General features: G+C 44.6%; 1 protein-coding gene across 3 annotated transcripts in view; it reads right to left on the bottom strand.

The window, feature by feature from the left end:
• Positions 1–13408: 13408 nt before the first annotated feature.
• The window catches only part of KIF3B (kinesin family member 3B), a 44236-nt gene continuing 37391 nt past the window's right edge, over positions 13409–20253 (bottom strand). For 2 of the 3 annotated variants that reach the window (XM_047745763.1, XM_047745764.1), the window contains exons 7-9: positions 19975–20080; positions 17865–18043; positions 13409–16977 (exon numbers count right to left, since the gene is read on the bottom strand). In XM_047745763.1, coding sequence (XP_047601719.1) covers positions 16881–16977; positions 17865–18043; positions 19975–20080 — 382 coding nt within the window. In that variant the 3' untranslated portion in view covers positions 13409–16880. The remainder of the gene's footprint in view (positions 16978–17864; positions 18044–19974; positions 20081–20253) is intronic. The other variant, XM_047745762.1, reaches the window with a different exon arrangement.

Below are 20253 nucleotides of genomic sequence, written 5' to 3'. Positions count from 1 at the left end.
TAAAGTGCCTAGCACACAGTAGACTCACTAAATGCCAGCTCTCTTTGCCTCTGAGAAGGTTCAGTCTGAAGCAGAAAAAGTGCCTCATTTTTATACTTCACCGAACTAAGTTCTGGAATAGAGTTATTAGATAGATCTGAGCTTATTAGATAGATCTCAGATTAATAGAACTCTAATGAAGGTTCTCTTCCAATAATTCTGTCTCCATTTTCAAGTGAAGTTGAGGTTCAGAGGCAAATTTCCTCCTCCGGGTTCCAGATGATTACATGAGATCACATTTACTAAACTTCCAGAACAGCAGATGATCGAAAGATGTGTATCTTTCCTGTCCCTCCCACATTTCATTTCCTTGTATGATTTTTGGTGTAATGTCTGTGCTCATGTTAGCATCTTGGGTTCATCATCACACACACTCCCAACATCTGGCACAGTCTTGGCACACGGCAGGCACTCACTCTGTTGAATGAATGAACTTACTCAATAATTACTTTATTGGACAAAATCCCTGAGGATTTATTTCCCACTGAAGAGCCTCAAATAGTTATTTGGAACATGCCCAAGCAGAATTGGGAAAGACTGAGGCAAGATTTCACCCAAACATATCTAGGCAAATTGTAAAGATGCTCAGGAATAAAGACTTCCTGACCTCCCTGTTGTCTTTGGGCACAGAATTGGTCCCCATGATGGGGAGCCCTAACTCAGCTTACCTGCCATTCTCCATCATTTAAGTCCACTCCTTTTTTTCAGTCTCCCATGAGACTAAAAAAGGTGTTTAAATTTCATTTACCCCACCAAAATGTTAATAATGATTACGTCTGGGCTGTAAGACTGAGGTCAGTTTTTGTTTTTTCTTTTTTTCCTACAAAGTATTACATATTTTTTAATTGAAAAAATATATTTTTCATTTAACCACAAAACAGAGCATTTAGATTATGGTGGCAGATGTACTGTTTTTCACTTCTTTATACCTGTCTGTATTTTCCAGATCTTCTAGAATGAGTGTGTGCTATTCATATGAGTATGTTGAAAAATTAAAATTTTAATGCTCAACAGTGTGAGACCATCTTTAATAATAATTCTTCCTTTCATTTTACTTAAGAAGATTTGTGGGACCCCCTAAAAATGGCCTCAAAGGATGACCTGACCTAGTTTTTACCAAAATTGTGGAAAATATCATCCCCCTGCAGATGGAGATTTCAAGACCTCACCGAGGAGCCCATCCCCATTTTTAATCTCTCTTAATGCCAGAGAGCTGTACTCCTTCCTACCATAAATCTTTCTGGTCTCAATTTAAGCCATTTCACCTTGCTCTGCAAAGAAGGAAAAGAAACCTTAAAGGGCATTTTAACATCAAAATTCTAAAAGTGGTAGTGCTAATGTGATGACTGATAGACTGATATTATTTCTTCCTTTTCAGTGTTTTATAATGAAAACAGCTTATACCCTGCCACCAATTGGCTTTTCTTCCTCCCCTTCTTTAAGGATCACCAGTGTCTGAGTGTGAAGTTAAAGGCTCAGATAAATGGCTTTCACAGACTTAGCTGTATCACAACTGCCATGTGAGGAAGAGTAAGTAAAATGGCAGGGCCAGTAGAACAAAGGAGCTTTCCCAAGATCCCACAGTTAGTTGTGCTGCCGTCAAGACTTAGACTCAAATTCCTCGTTCCAACCTCCTAAGGCACTGGTAGCCAGTCCCCAAAATGGCCCCCGGTGATTCCCAATCCTGATTATTCACATTCTTTTTAGCTCCCCTTGGAAGACGGCTGAACTGTGGACCCAAAAGAATATTTTGGAAATAACTGTGGGGGGCTTCCGGTGCTAGGTCATAAAAGACATGGCAGCTTCGGCTTTGTTCTCTGGAGGAAGCTAGCCACTGTGTCATGAGGACACGTAAGCAGCCCCAGGGACAAGGCAGTAGCCCCAGACAAGCTTTTTTTTTTTTACTTCAGCCCTTGCCAACATCCTTACAGTAACTTCATGAGAGATCCAGAGTCCAAATCACCCAAATACAGTACTTCTGGACTGACCCACAGAAACTATATGAAGTAATAAATATTTACTATCTTAAGGCACGACATTTTGAGGTAATCTGTTACACAGCAGTAGGTAACTACCACAGACATAGTACCTTCGGAGTGGCTCTTACATTTTGTGAAGTTTACTAAAAAGCATAGGACCCCTTTTCCAGATAAATTTTACCCAGACCCAACAACACAGGGCCTGACACAGAGTAGGGGGCTCTTAGATCGCCGAATGGATTTAGTCAAACGGGACTGGGTGCTAAGGCAGGTCCACAGTGGAGGAGGAGTAAGAGAGCAGTGCAGAGTCATCCTGGATGCCTCCCTGACTAGTTCTTCAGCAAGGCTTTCCATGCTGCCCTATACTCCTTGAGTCTTTCAAGGTCCCACAGTACCCAATGCTGCCTTCAAACTATCATGAGGGAAAATAGAATTCACTCTTAACGTTGATGATGATGTCTTCAGTGTCTGCTTCTGAATTAGACTGCCAGCCAGATGAGGTCAGGTACCGTAGGCCTGTTTATTGCGCTGTGCTGTGTCCCAGAAGAGAGGCTCCTCTAACCCAGAAAACAGTAAATACAGCATGGAGCACCTTCTTTCAATGCCGCTGATAAGCTTCTACAGGGATGTAAACTCTGTGCTGAGCCCTGGAGACTAACAGCACCGTTCTGCATTACATAGCTTGGATTACAAGCGATGGCAAAACAATGCAGTAGGAGCCCTGGTGATAGGAGCCAGGGGTGGGGCAGAATAGGGGTGCTCCTTGGAGCTGAAGGAAGAGGATGCCCCCAAAGCAGACACTGTGTAGGGGAGAAATTGTTTCCTAACTCAACATTTACAGTTACTTAGGGTGCAAAATAAACATTGAGAAATGAATAACTAGATACAGAGAACAATTGGTGGCTGCCAGAGGCAGGGTTGAGAGGTAGACATAATGGGTAAAGGTGACAAACTTCCAGTTATAGAGACATGGGGACGCAGTGTACAGCACGGCGACTACATTTAACAATACTCTGCTGTATATTTGAAAGTTGCTAAGTTAAAAAGTTTAAAAATTCTCATCCCAAGAACAAAACAGATATGTACCTGTGTGGTAATGGAGGCCGACTAGACTCATTGTCATTGTCTCTCAATGTGTACAAATACCAAGTCATTGTGTTGCATTCTTGAAACGAATACAATGTTATGTGTCAGTTCTATCTCAATTTTGAAAAATGAATAACTTTCTTATGGACCAATAATTAATTCCATTTGAACAGAACAGTGGATAAAAGATCCCATTCACAAGAACAGTAACAACAACAAAAAAACTTCAACCATTTGGAAATAAAGTTAACAGAAATTGTGCACATCTCATATGGAGAAAGCTACAAACTTTACAAAGGAGCATGAAGTCTGAACTGGGAAAGATCACAGCTGGCCTTAGACTGGAAGACCCTGTAACATGTGGATATCAATTATCCCCAAATTAACCTATCAAGTAAATGTCACCCCAGTCAAGATCCTAGTGGTCCTAAAATTCAACAGGAAAGACAGATGCATTATTTTCATAACAAAAGGACCTAACATTTACTGACCGCTTATCACGTCCCAGACCCTATCCCATGAACTTGCTACGCCTCATTTCAGCTCATCTTCACAAAAATACCATAAGGTAGGTACCATTACTATCAACATTATACAGATGAGGAAGGAGAGGTTCAGAGGGAAGGAAATAACTTGCCCAAGATCACACAGCTAGTGAGCAGCTGACCTGGAATTAAAGCTCAGGGCTGGCTGAATGAACCCAAGCTCCATGAGTTTAACCACTCCGCCCTACTGACCCCCAAAAGTTTGAAGATTAGTGAGTTGGGACTTGTTCTACCAGATATTAAAATGTATTAGGTAGCTATGCCAACTGAAACAGTTCAATTTTGACAAAAGAAAAAAAGCACACCAATTAAATGGAACAGGGTACGGAAATAGAACCAAGTGTATAAGGAACTGTAGCGTATGATAAAGGTAACATTTCAAATTGATGGAGAGAAGCTGGATGGCAATAAGTAGCATAGGACCACTGGGTAGCCATTTGGAGAAAAAAATCCACCTCGATCAAAGATTTATATGTCGTGAAAGAAACAAAGCATTGGAAGGGGAAAAAAAGTCAATATTTTTATAATCCTGGAACTGGAGGTATTTCTAAACATGCTATACAAATTAAAAGAAGATCCATCAAGTGAAATCGATATATTTGACTAAATACAATTAAAAGTGCATCCGTAACAAGGATAAAGGCAAACACACAAGGTTAAAGGTTAAAGGGAAACAATGAAGTAGGGGAAATATTTTTCACATATACAGCAAAGAGTTAAGATTCCTAATAAGCAGAATTCTTAAAAGTCAATAGAAGCACCTCAATAGGAAAATAGTCAAATAACAATGGCCTAAGTAGGCAATTAACAAAAGAAGAAAGATGAATGAAGTAAATACTTGAAAAGATTGTCAATCTCATTAGTAATCTTGGAATCACAGGACTGTAACACCATTTTTCTTTTTTTTTTTTTTAAGATATATTTATTTACCTTAGAGAAAGAGAGTAGGGGGAGGGGCAGAGGGCAAGGGAGAGAGAGAATCTCAAGCAGACACCCCGCTGAGTGTGGATCCTGCCTCGGGGCTCAATCCCATGACCCCGAGGTCATGACCTGAGCGGAAACCAAGAGTCAGACGCTCAACAGACTGAGCCACCCAGGGGCCCCAGGATACCATTTTTCAATAGACCAGAATGACAAAGTTAAAAAGCCTGGCAGAATCTAGTGTTAGCAAGGAAGGGTATGGGAAGACAAGAACGATTTCTGCACTGTTGGTGGGAGTGCAAATTCACACATTTTACAAGGCAGTTTAGCAGTGTGTGAACAGATTATAATGGGAAAAGCCTTTGATCTAGTAATCTCACTTACGGAGATTTATCCCAGAGAGGAAATTCAACAGGTGAATCTATCCATAAGCACAATGATCTACGTACAAGTTTGCTTAATATGACATTGTATAAAATAGTAAAAATCTGGAAGTGCCTTCAGTGACTATCAATGATGTTAAGTAAATTCTGGTATTCCGTAAAATAGATTACCAGGCAGCCATTAAAAATGGTATGTCTATATTTATGAACTGGACATATGTCCAGAACATGTTACAGAGTAAAAACCGGACAGGTCTGAACTATGAACCCATGTATATTATGAAAATCAAACTAGAAGTTTGTATAAGGAGTTATCTAAAAGATTGGCCATCAGCTAGCTACGGTTAATGGAATTTCTAGTGATTTGTCATTACTCCTTTAAATGTTTCTATACTATTTAAATTTGTTGTCATCAGAATATATGATTCTTGTGGTGCCTGGGTGGCTCAGTGGGTTAAGCCTCTGCCTTTGGCTCAGATCATGATCTCAGGGTCCTGGGATTGAGCCCTGCGTCAGACTCTCTGCTCAGTAGGGAGCCTGCTTCCCCCCCAGCCTGCACTCCACCCTTTGACTCTCTGCCTACTTGTGATCTCTGCCTGTCAAATAAATAAATAAAATCTTTTTTAAAAAAAAGAATATGTGATTCTTATAATCAGACTAGACTATTCAATAAAACTCACTGCATTTTGATTTAAAAATAGCACTTAAGTGAACAACGAGCATAGAGCCTAGAAACGTTTCATTGTCACATTTATTCCTTACCTCAACCTGACCAGGAAGGTATTATTCATTAATTTTACAGGAAAGAAGACAACTCAGGGCTCAGAAAGGTTAAGCACACTGTGCCGGACATTATCAGGATGTGAATTCAGTTCTGGTTGACCAGAGCGCTCTCAGGAATGCCTGCCCGGTTACTGACAACTAACATTGCTATCGAATAGTATGGGCCTCTTATTATCTGCCTAGAGAGTGCCAGGCATTCGATGGACTCCCAAAGCAACAGGGCTGGTAGTAACCCTCTCACCAAGGTGCAGTAGCTTGCCGCGGGTAGTAAGCGCTAACCCAGGGTTATCCAGCTCCAAAATCTCCCTGCTCCGTTTTGCCACATTTCTCGCTGATGGAGTAGCATATGGTTTTCACCTTGAGACATTATTTGCACTGAGGTCTCTGCTCCTCCATATGTCTTTCTCTCTCCATCTTGTAGATCTTCGATTTGATTGTCCTTAAATACAGATTATTACTCCTTTGACCATAATGCAAAGGTTTACTTTTGCCACGTAGTATTTAAGCAAGAATGCTGTGACGTTTCCACTGGCGGAGTAAAATCAAGGCTGCCTTGCTCCTCCCCAGTCTGGCTCTCCTCTGCTTGGCCTCTGGGCTCCTTCCATCTGCCCTCCTGACCACTCCCCGACTACCTGACAGCCAAAAGTGGCGGTCACTAAATGCTGGCTGAAAAGAAGAAAGGAGAAAGCTCCGTACCCTAAGAGACAAGGATTTCAAGCAGGCAGTTGGAGGGGGGCCTTAGGGGCTGAATGAAATGTGACTGAGCAGAGAGGGGGTAAAGCTTCAATGAAGGCAATGTGTTCACATCTGCCACCTGTACCCGTACCTCTGTGCTGCGCTGCCTGGCTCTACAAAGCACTGTCACATCGTGACTGTCATCGCCACCATTTACGGAGTGCTTGCCAGGGGCCGGGCACCAGGCGGTTTATGGAGACTCTAACTTCTCTGTGTAGATTTCATTTATTTTGATGATTATATCCTTATGATTATTCTTTGCCTTCGGTCTCTCTCCAACTAGTTCCATAAAGCTCTAGGAGGGCAAGGTTTTCTCTCTTGTTGTGTTCACAGCAGTGCCTGGCATATTGGTGGCTCGGGAGGTCACGGAGTCCTCCCCAGAGCCCTGTGAAGTAGGGAGCGCGGGCGGCTTGGTCGGCTGGGCGGCCCGACTCTTGGTTTCTTGGTGTTCAGCTCAGGTCACAATCTCAGGGTCCTGAGATTGAGCCCATGCGCAGCAGGAAGTCTGCTTCTTCTCCCTCTGCCCCTCTCCCTGCTTGTGCGCATGTGTGCTCTCTCTCTCTTTCAAATAAATCTTTTTAAAACATGCCTTTTACCTTCACTTTACAGATGAGCAACGTGAGGCTTAGATGCAACAAGTGACTTTTGCAAAGGTACAGATCCAACAACAGGACGACACTAAAAATAGATCCACGGCCTCTCTCTCCATTTGGAAACTAGTTGCTATGACTCCTTTCTGACAGTGGAGGAGTCTGAGGCCCTTAGGGAGGTTAAAAAAAACATCGCCATAATCACAAAGCTAGTAAATGGTGAGTTCTGGATTCACAATTCAGCAGTGTGGGTCCAGTGCCTATGCTGTTCTCCACTGCCCGCGCTGCCTCGGTAAGGTGATGGACCAAGAGCCAGCAGCGGAGAGGGCCGACATCTCCAAAGCACTCACCAAGGTCAAGGCCGGGCTGCTTGGCCCATCAGGCATGCCCTCGTGTATCCCTCTTCATCTTCTCTTTTAAACCTCGCCATTGCCCTGTGAAGCTGTAGATGAGCAAACCGGGGTTCTGAGACCCAACAAAAGCCAGACCTGGACAGAGAATCGATCAGTGGCAGCCTGACCCTCTGCAGTTGGGAGCGAAGGTGCCGTGGCTGCATTTGGTGCACCAGGGGGACAGAGATGTTTTCAAAATTAATGGTGGTGATGGTTGTACAGTTCCCTGTGAATACACTCCAGACCCGTGACTGATACACTTTCAGTCGGTGTGGGAAGTGAGTTATATCTTAATCAAGCCTTTTATTTTGAAAGTGGGGAGGACACGGAGGAGGAAGTAGCAGTGGTGGAATTTCCACTGGCTTCAGATCAAACACCCGGGAACCACTGGTACCACCGCGGCCTTTTCTATGTCTCTCGCTTCGTGCTTCCACTTACCAGAAATCAACACACACCCGGAGGCGCCTACTTCTCCTCTCCTCTCCCAGCACCTGGGGCAGGTCATGGCCCCTCACCCCAATTATTGCACCCCTTCAAGCACCCCTCGTCTTGTCCCCTTGCTCGCTACCTCTCTTCTCCACAAAGCTGCCAGAGAGATCTGCTTAAAGCATTCCTGTCAGATTTCCCTCTTTTGCTTAAAAGCCTCCAATGGTCTAAAGATAAAATTGACTTACAATTCAGAGCTGGCCCCTGGCCACCTTTCCAAACTCACTGCCCACCAGCCACTCTTGCCTCCTTGCTTTCCCCAAACATACTCCCATCTCTGGGCCTCTGCACCATGGTCTTTTCCCTGGAATACTCTTCCTCCAGGTACCAGATCCCCACATGCTTGCTCCCTAATTTCACTCAGGGCTCTGCTCAAATGTTGCATATCACCGTTGCAGAGAAGCCTTCCCTAACTTCCTGATCTAACCCAGCTCCCACCTCCCCCTGCTTGGCAGTCTCGTTAGACCTGCCTTGTTTTCCTTCAGAGCATTTCTGATCACGCAACATAACACATAACTTCTTTTTTGTTTGTTTGAAGTAAACTCTACCCCCAATATGGGGCTCAAACTCACCACCCTGAAACGAAGACATCCTCTACTGACTAAGCCAGCCAGGTGCCCCAACACACACTTCGTTAACCATCTGTCCCCACCCCTAGAATGTGACATTCCTGGGCACAGGAGTTCATCCTGGAACCCTAGGACTAGAACAATTGGGTAGAACATAGTAGATAATCAGAAAATGAATACATTAATCGAATTCCAAAGCTCTGGCTTCTCTCGCTGCCCCTCAGATAATCCAGCAAAGAGACTGATTGCTGCGTTTAACATGCTCCTTACACAAATCTGTGACCCCCTCTGCATCCCATCAGAGGTATCACTGACAACCTGGACTTGGACTTATTTGTGAATGGCCAAGTCATTCCCTACCAGACTGGGAGCAAGTTCCCAAGCTGTAGCCCATGACACCTAGTGCAGACTTGAACAGCATACTTAAATCCTCTGTTGGCTGGATAAAGAAGGGTAATTTCAAAACCAGGAGCAATTTAATTTTTCTCTTCCCAAAGGCAGCAAAGGGACCACCTTCCAGACCACTGCACTGAAAAATGCCTCAGCCCCATTCTCAGGAAACTAAGACCTTGAAGTCAAGTTCAAGTGCTTCTTGGAATTCCTTGGGTAGCGAGCTGTGCCGGGGAAAGCTCCCTGCAGAATGGAATTTGCCAGCCGAGCCCAGAAAAACCTGCATGAAACAGCAGGCAAACTTAAAGCAGCACTTAGTGAAATTGCTTTCTGTTATCTCAGAGGAAATAATAGCATATGAGGCTGGCTTAAGGAGAAAATGCTCAAGTGTAAATAGGGCCATGTTTTTCACACACACACACACACACACACACACACACACACACACACACACCTTCAAGGACTCTCTATCTTCAGGCTGTGCCACAAAGTCAAGACCCTTCCCAAGCCCAGTCATTCTCACTCCCATCACTCTCCAGTTCCCCAACCACCAGAACTCCCCAGGAGCTCCTTCATGTTGCCCTTTGTCCCGCATGCTCCTCCCTCCTTCCCAGATGGGTAAAACCCTTACCCATTTTCACAGAGCACAGCTCAAATGCTGTCTCCTTGGCAAAGCCTTGCTTCACCTCTCCTTCCTGGAGTGGTACATCACTCCTTCCTCTGCTAGAAAACACTGTTCTCAACTGTAGGTGTCTGTACACCTCCAACTCATATAAGTGTCAAACTTGGAGAAAACTATAGGACATGCCCTCAGGGAATTTACTGTCTGGTAGGGGAGAGGAAAGCAAAAAACAAACTAACAAAAAACAAACAAAAAGAAAAAAAACATAACCTATCATCATAAGTTGGGAAAGGGGCTAAGAGGGAAACAAGATGAGAGGTACCATACAGTCAGGTGGAGATGGGGAGAAACCAGGATGGATGCTTGGGGAAGGCTTCGAAGAGGTGACATTAAACTGGTACCTGATGGATGAGTAGGAGGTAGCCCACCAAAGAGTGCAGAGAAGTTTCCAGAAAGAGGACAAAGGACATGTGAAGGTGCCAAGGCATGAAAGTAGTTGGCACAACCAAGGAACCAAAAGGAGAGCTGTGTGGCTCCAGCCTCGAAGGGCTGGGAGAGCATATGAGGGGAAGAAGCAGGCATTCTCGCAGGTCCTAATTGCTCTGGACTGTGTCCTCGAAGGGCCTGAGAACATTCTACTCCTCCCCATCTTCACTGCAGAGCAAGACACCTGGTGCAAAATAGGATTCAACAAGTTCCTGAGGGCTATATTGCCCTCAGAGATGCCTCTCTCTTTGCCCATTCCCCCACTCCAAAAAAGCAAGTCCCCAGTTGGCTCACCCAACTGAAGCACCCGGCGATGGTTAACCACAATTCTGGTGATGGAAACAGAGGTCAAAACAGGAGCAGCTGCAAGAGCTACAGTTACGTCCTTGACGAATGCTACTGATGACCCAGGTGACAGATGTAACTACCACATGATCCTTGGAGACCAGATTCTCAGGGTAAACTTCAATCAGATGGCAAGTCTAGTGCGATAGGGCTTGCCAAAATCACATGCCCCAAGACTTAAGCCATTAGCGTGAAGTTCAAAATACAGTTTCCAAGGTCAACTGTTGTTATTCACAACACCCTGACAACCAAATATTTTTTTTCCTTCCATGCAACAACCAAATCTTTGATTCTCCAGACACCAAGAATTCTGACCCTACCTGGAGTCAGCACAGATTCCACAAGTTAAGGGCTGAGCCCCACAAGATTTCCCCACTTCCGATGCCAGCTCAAAGTTCAAGGCTGACACTTGTATTTCCAGCCAACTATAAACTAGCTGTACCTCAGGGGTTCCTATGACCCATGCCCCAAGTTTGATCATTGCTAGAACAGCTCACAGAACTCAGGAGAGTGTTAGTTACTATTACAAATTTATTATAAAGGATGCAACTCAGGAACAGTCAAATGGAAGAGATGCACAGTGCAAGGATGGGGGGAGGGGTGTGGAGCTCCATGCTGCCTTCCGATGTAACACCCACCCCAGCATCTCGCTGTGTTCACCAACCTGGAAGCTCTTGGAACCCCGTCATTTAGGGGCTTTTATGGAGGCTTTGCTACCCAGGCACAATGGATTAAATTATTGCCTATTGGTGATTAACCCAATCCAGCTCTTCCCCGCTCCCAGGGTGTCAGCAGCTAGGGCTGAAAGTTCCAACCCTCTAGTCACAAGACTGGTTCCTCCAGCAACCAGCTCCTATCCGGAAGCTATCTAGGGACTCACCTCGAGTCACTTTATTATCATAGATTCAGGCAGGGTTGAGAGGGGTTTGTTAGGAATACCAAAAAATCCTCCTATCTCCTCTGTCACTCAAGAAATTCCAAGGGCTATAGAAGCTCTTTAGGGACAAAGACCAAATATATATATATTTCTTGCTGAATCACACAAGGCTTGTATGGTCTTTAAATTTTTATTTATTTATTTTTAGAAGAACCACCCAGCAGATGAAGAAGACAACTTAGTGAGTCACAGGAATTTCCAGGTTGCCCAGCTGCTCTGTCCTATACCTTCCTTATGAATGAGCCCCTGTCCCATACAGAATTCTGTCACTTTCAAGAACACACTCATAATTCTTCAAATCACATTTTGAACTCTTGCTTTCTGGCTAATGGATTTTGAATTATCCTAAATTAATAATTACTTAGGCTAAGCCAAGCTATGCTTTTTAACTTTTTTTTTTTTGGAAGGAAAGGGGGTTATGGGAACATTACACATACTTTGAGGGCATCCTACGAAGAAACACAATGAAAACTCCTTTGCCTAAGTCACATAGGATGCTATCCTTTCTATGCTCTTTAAATTTGTTGTTTTGGTTTGTTTTAAGTCCTATGCTGTAATTTTTTCCCTAATATTTCTCCATGCCTCCCTGTAGTGAGGGTAAAAAGGACTGGAGATGCCTTCCTATGAAATTCTGCGTCAAGACCTTCACAGACTCCCTCCCCTTCTCTACCCAGCTAACCTCTCATACTTGTTTATTTATTTATTTTTAAAAGATTTTACTTATTTATTTGAGAGAGAGCGCAAGCACAAGAGCGGGGTGAGAGGCAGGGGGAGGTGCAGACTCCCCACTGAGCAGGGAGCCCAACAGGGGGCTCAATGTGGGGACAGGATCTCCCTGTCTCTTTGTGTCAAATAAATAAATAAAGTCTTTAAAAAATATATTTTATTTGCAAGAGAGAGAGAGAGGTCTGAGCAAGGAGAGGGGCAGAGGGAGCAGCAGACCGCCACTGAGCAGGGAGCCATCTCAGGACCCCAGGATCACAATCTGAGCCAAAGGCAGACACTTAACCAACCAAACCACCCAGATGCCCCCCTTTTTCTTGTTTTTTTTTTTTTGTCTTTTTTAAAGTGTGCTCTACATCCAGAATGCTGCTTGAACTCACAACCCTGAGATCAAGAGTCACATGCTCTACCCACTAAGACAGCCAGCGCCCCCAAACCTCTCATTCTTTAGGTCTCACTGTAAATGCCATTTCTTCAGAAAGCCCTTCCTTAACTTACCCACCCAATCCCGATTAGGACCCTCTTAGTCTCCTATAATATGCTGTAATAACATTTCATGGGATCTGTCATAATTTGTAATGGTACACTTGTGTGCACTCTGTTAACATTTATCCTGCCTCCCTCCTCATTTAAGGACAAGCTGTGTGGACAGAGACCAAGACAGAGTGGCTCACATCTGTGTACCCTGTGCCCGGAACAATGTGGCACATAGTAGGTACTTCACATACACTTGTTAAGCAGTTAGCAGCTTTTCTGGAAAGGCCTAGAATTTTCTAAACATGGTGTGACCAGTCATAGCTTCTAGTTTCTTGGGATACAAATTATTTCTAGTGTCTTCTGAACACAGAGCCAGGTCACAGCAATAACCACATTTTTAAATGGCTGCTATGGTCCACACACTTGTGTGCTGTTGGTTTAACTACATTATTAATCTTCACAATGGCCCTGTGAGGTGGGGATTACTGTCCCATTTTATAGACAAGGACACCAAGCTTCAGAGAGGTAAAATGAATTCCTCATAGTCACATAATAGAAAGCAAACAGAATCAGAACTCAAACCCAGCTCAGAGTCCAGGGTCTGTGCCCCTTCTTTTCAAGCCCCCGGGGGGACAGTCCAAAAGCCCTGGGCCTATAGGAGACCACGAGAGCAGCATGCGGCCCATTTCTGGTTATTTCCTTTTTTACCTGATGGTAAGTAACATCATATATTTTTGTGTTAAAAAAGGGACACATTTTAAAGTATAATGTGAAATGAACTTAAAAGAAATTTTGAACCCAAAACAACAGAAGTTCAAAGAAATGCCACACCTGATGCCCAGGCCTACCTGTGGAAAACCTCTGTGGAAAAACTTGAGAAGCACTTATTTGTCGCTCTTTCTTCCTTTTATGTCCCTTTACCTTGTTGCTATCTTTTTTTTTTTTAATGCCAGCCTTCCAACTCAGTCTTCATTTTCTATTCCCACCCTCCTTTCCCTGGAAGTTTAAATGTTTAAAGAGAGTGGCAGTGTGTCGGCCATGAGCATGTCATTTTCAAAAGCATTAGTCATTTATAAGGACACCTTTTTGTAGGTACAATAAATCTGATTGATTTTTATTACACATCTTAGTTTAGAATCACTTTTACATTCCTAGACAAAGAGATGATACAAATAAATATCAACTGTAAAACTTAGAGCCCCAAGTATTGGCATATTCTTTGTCTAAAGGTAGCCAAAGAGAAGGTCAAGATCAACAGTAACTCCAAAGAGCTATAAAGCCCGCTGCCCCTTGCCTGCCCCAGGATCACTCCCTTCATAAACAACCTCAAAAGCATTTCATTCAAGAAAACAAGGGCGGGGAGAGAGGGGGCAGATTGCCAAATAGTACTGGACAAAACCATGTGCAGTAGACAACAGCCAGGCCCACTGTCCTTATCCAGTTCCCTCTGAGCATTTTGATTATGGCTTTTAGGGCTTATTAATAGCCCCATTTTCATCCACTGATGGTGCTGAGATGGCCCAATGTGTTGTTTGCGATGAGCCTGGACCATACGGAAATGTGAGGCAGAACCGATATCCCATGTTAGCGGGGAGTCGACGCTTCTCAAGAACTTGGCAACAATTCTACATTCAGTAAGGGAGGACTTACAACAGTCAGACAGGAAAAGCAGGGAGTGGCCTGGGCCTGAACTGCAGAACTCTCTGATGCCCTTGGTCATGGAGGTGCGGGTGGTACAATTCAAGCAGCATGCAGGCATTTGACGGGGAACAATCCAATATTAGGTCAGAGTCTTAAGAAAGTGCTTCATGCCTATGATTTGTGTCCTTGGGTTCTGAATCCAGGGATCTGGGAGACATGTGACTTTCAAATAGGAAGCCAGATACATTCTTACTGATCAGAGCAAAAACGGGCTTGATGAGGGTTGCACACAGTCTCAAACTCCTTCTCCCAGATGATCTTCTTAGATCCTGTTCAGACTTGCTTCCAGACTTCACTAGCTGCTCTTGCATGAAGACCCTCAGACGGCTTGGAACATTCTAGCATGACTATAGACATGAAAACCAGGTCGGTCCTCCATGTGTTTGGCTCAATTCAGAGCCCAAAGCAGCAGCTTTCTGGTAGCAGTGAGACATGTTCCTGTATGCTCTACTCAAATATTTATCGGATCCATTTTGAGAGAAGAAAAGCACCAGAGACTGCTCGGGGAGGGACAGCTCCACCTCCTCACAGCTGTTCTACCTGGGCTCACAGACTGCCAGATGAACACAGCTGTGCGTAAGGCAAGCTTGTTTTAATAATTCTGCCTGCCCACTTGGCTTTCTTCCTTCGCCCTCTTAGAAAAGTTCCACGGTCACTCAACCACCCTTGCTCAGAACAGCCACCTCGAGACATTGGTATTAAGGTACAGTGTTATCTGCAGTGTTCAGTTCTCAGATGTGCTAGGTGAATATTTTCAGCCTATGGGATTCGGACTAACTTTGAGGGAATGTGGTGCAAGAGACAGGTGTAGCTGGCAGATAAGCATCTCAGACTACCCACCTCATCATTTGGTTCCCACTCAAACAGGTAAATTCTTAATAAATAAGAAGCAGGGTCTGATCCCAAGGAAGATGAGGAAAGGCTCCATTATGCTCTGGGAATTGCTGCAAAGGGCCCCAGTTTCAGAAAGAACAGTAACTAAAAAGGAGATAAGGGGCCAGATGCCAGATCTCCATTTGTAGAATGCTAAGACATTGCACTTGGTACCTCCTCTTTCCCACGGGTTCTGATCCAGAAATGTGCCCTGGGAACTCAGCAGCTGAGTTAAAATATAACTCAAGGCCCACCTGAGTCGCCATCTTCCTGGGGCACCGTGCCAGCAAGGTGCACCAGGGTGGCAGACCTGGGGACTCCTATTGTGCCCTCAGGCTTGGCTCGTGGACTCAGACACTCACATGGGAGCACTTCCCGCCTGGATTCGTCATTCAGTGGGCCTTCAATACAGACAAAGGCAATAACTGCACATTAGTGTATTTCTAAAACTGGGCAAGTCCTTGGTCTCTCTCTTACAGACACACATGGACACACTCGAAGAACACAGGCACCACTGTGCTTGCACACGCACGCACACTTCTGAGCTTCTCTTGGGGGGAAAATGAGTAATATTCACCTAAGGACCAACATAAAATGAAGCTTTGAATTTCAATAATACGAAGAACTAAAACTTAAAAACCAAACTAGTCTATGTCAACGGGAATTTCTAACTCTCTCCTCTGAGCCTACTCAGTTGCACGGCCACTCGGGGCCACCACCTTCGGCTCTGCCGGCAGCGAGCCGCTCTTCTGGCCTCAGGTGAGGGTCCTGCGGAAGGCTGGCAGGACGCCTTCGTTCCCATCCATTCTATCGTCCTCTCCCACAGCCCGGAGTCCCACATCTCTGTGTCTGCACTGTCTCATCACCCTTTTGCAGACAGGGAACAAAATGGGGAATTCAAAAGTGCCACTGTACGTCTCATTCTCCCAACTCTTGTCTGGTCAGGGAAAGCAGACCCAACCTTCCTCTTCCCGTAAAACAGGCCCATGGCTGAGCAGCTGTGCAGGCAGAGGATGGGCTGAGGCAGGGATGCTCAGAGGATGTGTGCAAGGGGAAAGATGGTGACAAATGAAGAGTAAAGTGACACAGTGTATGGACATGGCATCGGCTTACAGATTTACGTCTTAGACAAGGATGGTCATAGTTTTAAGGTTTTAAAGAAGCTGTTTCCCTAAAACTCTCCAAGGAGGCAAAGGGAATGTTGTTTCTATTGCTTCCAACATGCTTGGGAAACATTTCCTTATTCAGCAGATCCCAAAGGCCCATCAAGCCTATCGGGGGCTTGGATCCAAATGAGAATTCTCATTCTACCTACAGGAACAAACACCTATTCAAGTTCTAGGGCTTTTACTTTTCAATCTCACTGTCATTTTATCCTGAGGCTCCAAAGACTTGGTCCTGCTCAGGTGACTCCTGATTCTGCCCTGTTGTTCAACAAGAAAGGAGCCCAACACAAAGAACAGGCTAGAAAAGGAGAGGGGAGTGGGAGGGAGGGCGGGGGAAGGGAGAGGAGAAGGCAAGGGAGAAGGGAAGCAAGGTCACTGGTCATTCCCTTGCTTTCCACTTCGACTATCACGCTTTACCTTACCCATGCATTTCTGAGATGCTAATTAAAGGATATCTCCCAGAGTCTCTGCGTGCCAGGTGAGTGCCGGCACGTTTCAACCAGATTACGATGGTTAATCTGCAAAGAGGCCATCGCTTCTCCCCAGGGGCACAGTTCTGAGTTTGGGCTTCAAGTCCTCTCTGCAGGTTTTTGCTCGTCTCTTCTCTCAGAAGGCAAATGCTATTTACACCCTGGGAGAGGAGGAACTGGCTTTACTTGGGAACCAGTCCTCGAGACTGTGGATAAAGCTGAGATGCAGGGGTTCCTGAGGAAGAGGAGGAGGATCCCGACTTCCTTCCGCTTTTAGGCCTGCAAAAGTCAAGCACATGTTTACATGTCATGTCCCGTCTCTGTCCCTGACACAGATCAGACTCCTTTCTCACCAAGTAGCCTTAGCCTTTCCTCAATGGCCTGAACGCCAGTACACTTTCCACCGTAAAACCACCAGACCGGCACAGCCTGACCCTCTGTGCATGGCCAACGTGACCGGCCAACCGAGGCATGACACCTCGGGGAAGGGACCTGCTTCTTGGCAACTGTTCTTCCATTTACATCAGATCTTGATTGTCTTTTCCGGTAAAAAATACTGTTTGCAGCTAGAATTTCTTCCGTTTTTGGTTTTCACCCATTTGTTGTCCTTAAGCCTCTAGTCCAAAATTTAATAAGACAGAACTTCTAATTTAGCACCAAATTAAGTACTTGGTTATTTCACGGGTCATTTAAATGAGGTAAATTCAGCAGTGAGGCTCAGAGTCTGGGCTGTGGATTCAGACACACCTAGGTCTGAACCCTGGCTCTGTACTTACTTCCTTGAACTTGGCTACTTTCTCAAATTCTCTAAGACTCAATCTTCTCATTTTATAGATTTTATAAAGGGGATTAATGATAACATTCATCTCGTAAGTTTTTGCAGAAAACAGTAAGATCATTCTGTCAAAGGACTGACAACCGCCTAGTACCTGGCGGGGACCAAAGACCTGTCCCCTAGTTCACGGGAACACACGTTCCTTAGCCATTCTGGTGTTCATGACACTTGACTGAGCCATAAATATTTGTGGAGTAAATGAACAAACCCAGGAGTAATATGGCAGCATTTTCTGGTGTGTTCTGTAAAGCATTCCATGATAAACCTCTACCTTTGTTTGTCCTTGTTCGAGCATGTTCTGTTTAACCACAGGTCAGCAAAAGCCACTCACCTGGCCTTGGACTTCTTATTTGTCGTGCTTTCAAAGGACGATGCATCCACCTGTATCTCATCTTCGTCCTGCAGGGCTGCATCCAGTGCAGCCTGGACTTTGGGAGCAATGGCGGGGCCCTCGTAGTCTCTGGTGGTTCGGCTGGGCATGTCCAGCTCTAATAGCACGATGTTCTCTGCCTGCAGAAGCACAGCCATAACCAGTGAGGCCAGCCTCCGATCAGACACAGAGCCTACAAGCAATCCTGGCCCCCCCTCCAAAAGACAGAACTGCACATGTTTTGCTACTGGGAGCCTACCAAGAGCCTGTAATGACACAGATTTATAACTTTTTCCTGGTGAGGACACAGATGTTTTTATCTTCTTCTCTGGGCTTTCCTCTATTTCCTTAAAAAAATGTTTTTTTAAACAATGAACATATATTATAACCTAAGGGGAATAAACAGGGAAAAATAATAAGTAGAACCCATTTACTGCAGATAATGTGAAAATACAAAAAGGTATAAAGGAGAAGAGGGTTATCACTGATAACCTCACCACCCACAGCAGCTCTGATGAACCTTTTGGTTGCTATGGGAAGGAGGCAGGCAGGGAATACGTTTATGAAAGGTGTGTGGCAGTGTGTGTCTTGTAACTACATTTTATCTTTTATTATACCCTGCCCTGCCTCATAACTGGCCTTGTAGCTGGATTCCTTCACCTGACAGCCTGTAGCGGGTCTTTCCCTGGGTCCTACATGCTGAAATGAGTGTGTAGAGTGAAGAACACCCACGGTACACATCTCGTCCTTCAGCTCCTCCTACCCAGTAGAGTTCAAGTCCCAGAACTCCAGAGGGGGCAGAAGGGCCACTGCGGGGAGAAGGTGGGGAGATGGAGTGGCTCCATCAATCAATTTTATATACTGAGACATTGCTTAAATTTTCTCTTAATGGTGAGTGTCCGTTGCTAAAAACATCTGAAAGCCGCTGCTTTAAATTCTACCTTTGTATCAGGTTAGCCCCTTGGAAGCCCACACGTTCTGATTTGAAGGCTTTGAAATCATGTTCTAGTTTTGAGACCTGAAATAATGGGCAAGAGATGCACCCTCTGAAACTGCTAGGAAAATGCTTCTGAGGACACAGATACATTATTCACCTTCCACTACAGAAAACCCCACCTAATGTAGCTTTTTTGCTTTTGTTCCCTTTATTTTAAATAACTCAGCAACAGGAAGAACAGCACCTGAGCAACTAATTAATCCCAATCTGTTTTGCTCTGGTGGCCAAGGGAGACTCAAAAACAATTTAAAGTTTTCAAGATACAGGCTTGTATCTTGATATCAATGATACAGGCTCCCTGCTGATATAAAATACAGATAAGCAAAAAGAAGGCAAATTAAATTGAGTACACTTCCATGAACCAGAGATAACCAGTCCATGTATTTAATTCATACATAAACTTTCAGTACCAGTTGTTTTATAACTTAACAATACATTGTGTCTCCTGGTCCATCCACTTACCAGCTACCTATTAAGCCATGGGACCTGCAGCAGAGAGGAGGTGGGAGCGTTCAATTAGAGAAAGCCATCAAGCGCTGAGTACATGCCCGGCATACAGCGAGTGCTTATGCGTAGCAGTTCGTACAGTGGGATTATTGCAAAATGTGTTTGGGTCATTTAAACAGTCCTCAATTATGTCACATGAAATAACTACCTGACTGACCCACATCCCGTTAAACGGAAGTACTGAAGGTTCTATAACCCATCTCCATCTCCCGTCATTGCACATCTGCATTCCCTCCAGCCTTTGCACGGAGCCATTTTCAGGCTTCGCGGTGATGATGTTTCTTGGCCATTACTGACAGTATGTTTGTACTCTCCTCCTTCTGTAGGTTAATTTTCTAAATCTCATTCTACTTTGCCTTCTTATTCATAATTATTTGTTCTTTTTATTTTTTCTTTACTTAGTATGTTTATTATCAATTATAATTATTATGTTAATATAAATGTCCTCAGGAACCTCTGGAATCAGGACACATACTCTGTGACTTTGCAGAATGGTGCCTGAGGCTTTACATATACCTAAACTCCTTGAAAAGAGATAGGAGAGAAACACAAGGACAATCTTCTCACCCGATATCGGGCCTCTGGACGAATCATCATGGACATTCTTGCGTGTTGGCTCAACGGTCTCTTATACCCCACAGCTGAGACTGGCCGCTTCATCATCTGCTGATTCCTAGAAATGGACTGCAGTGGTTAAAGCTCTGGCTGGAGTGTGTTCCGCAGTCCCAGGACAGTCCTGTGGAACCAGCTCTCAGAAGACACTGAGCCTATTGAAATAGACCTGAACCTAGTAACTCCCGGGACTAAGGGCTACCATGTGAATGGGGCAGGAACTGCTTATATTTT

This window comes from Lutra lutra, chromosome 9 (assembly GCF_902655055.1).
Source record: "Lutra lutra chromosome 9, mLutLut1.2, whole genome shotgun sequence".
Lineage (NCBI taxonomy): Eukaryota > Metazoa > Chordata > Mammalia > Carnivora > Mustelidae > Lutra > Lutra lutra.
Note: the sequence above shows the minus strand (reverse complement) of the source record. Positions and strands in the feature narration are given on the sequence as shown.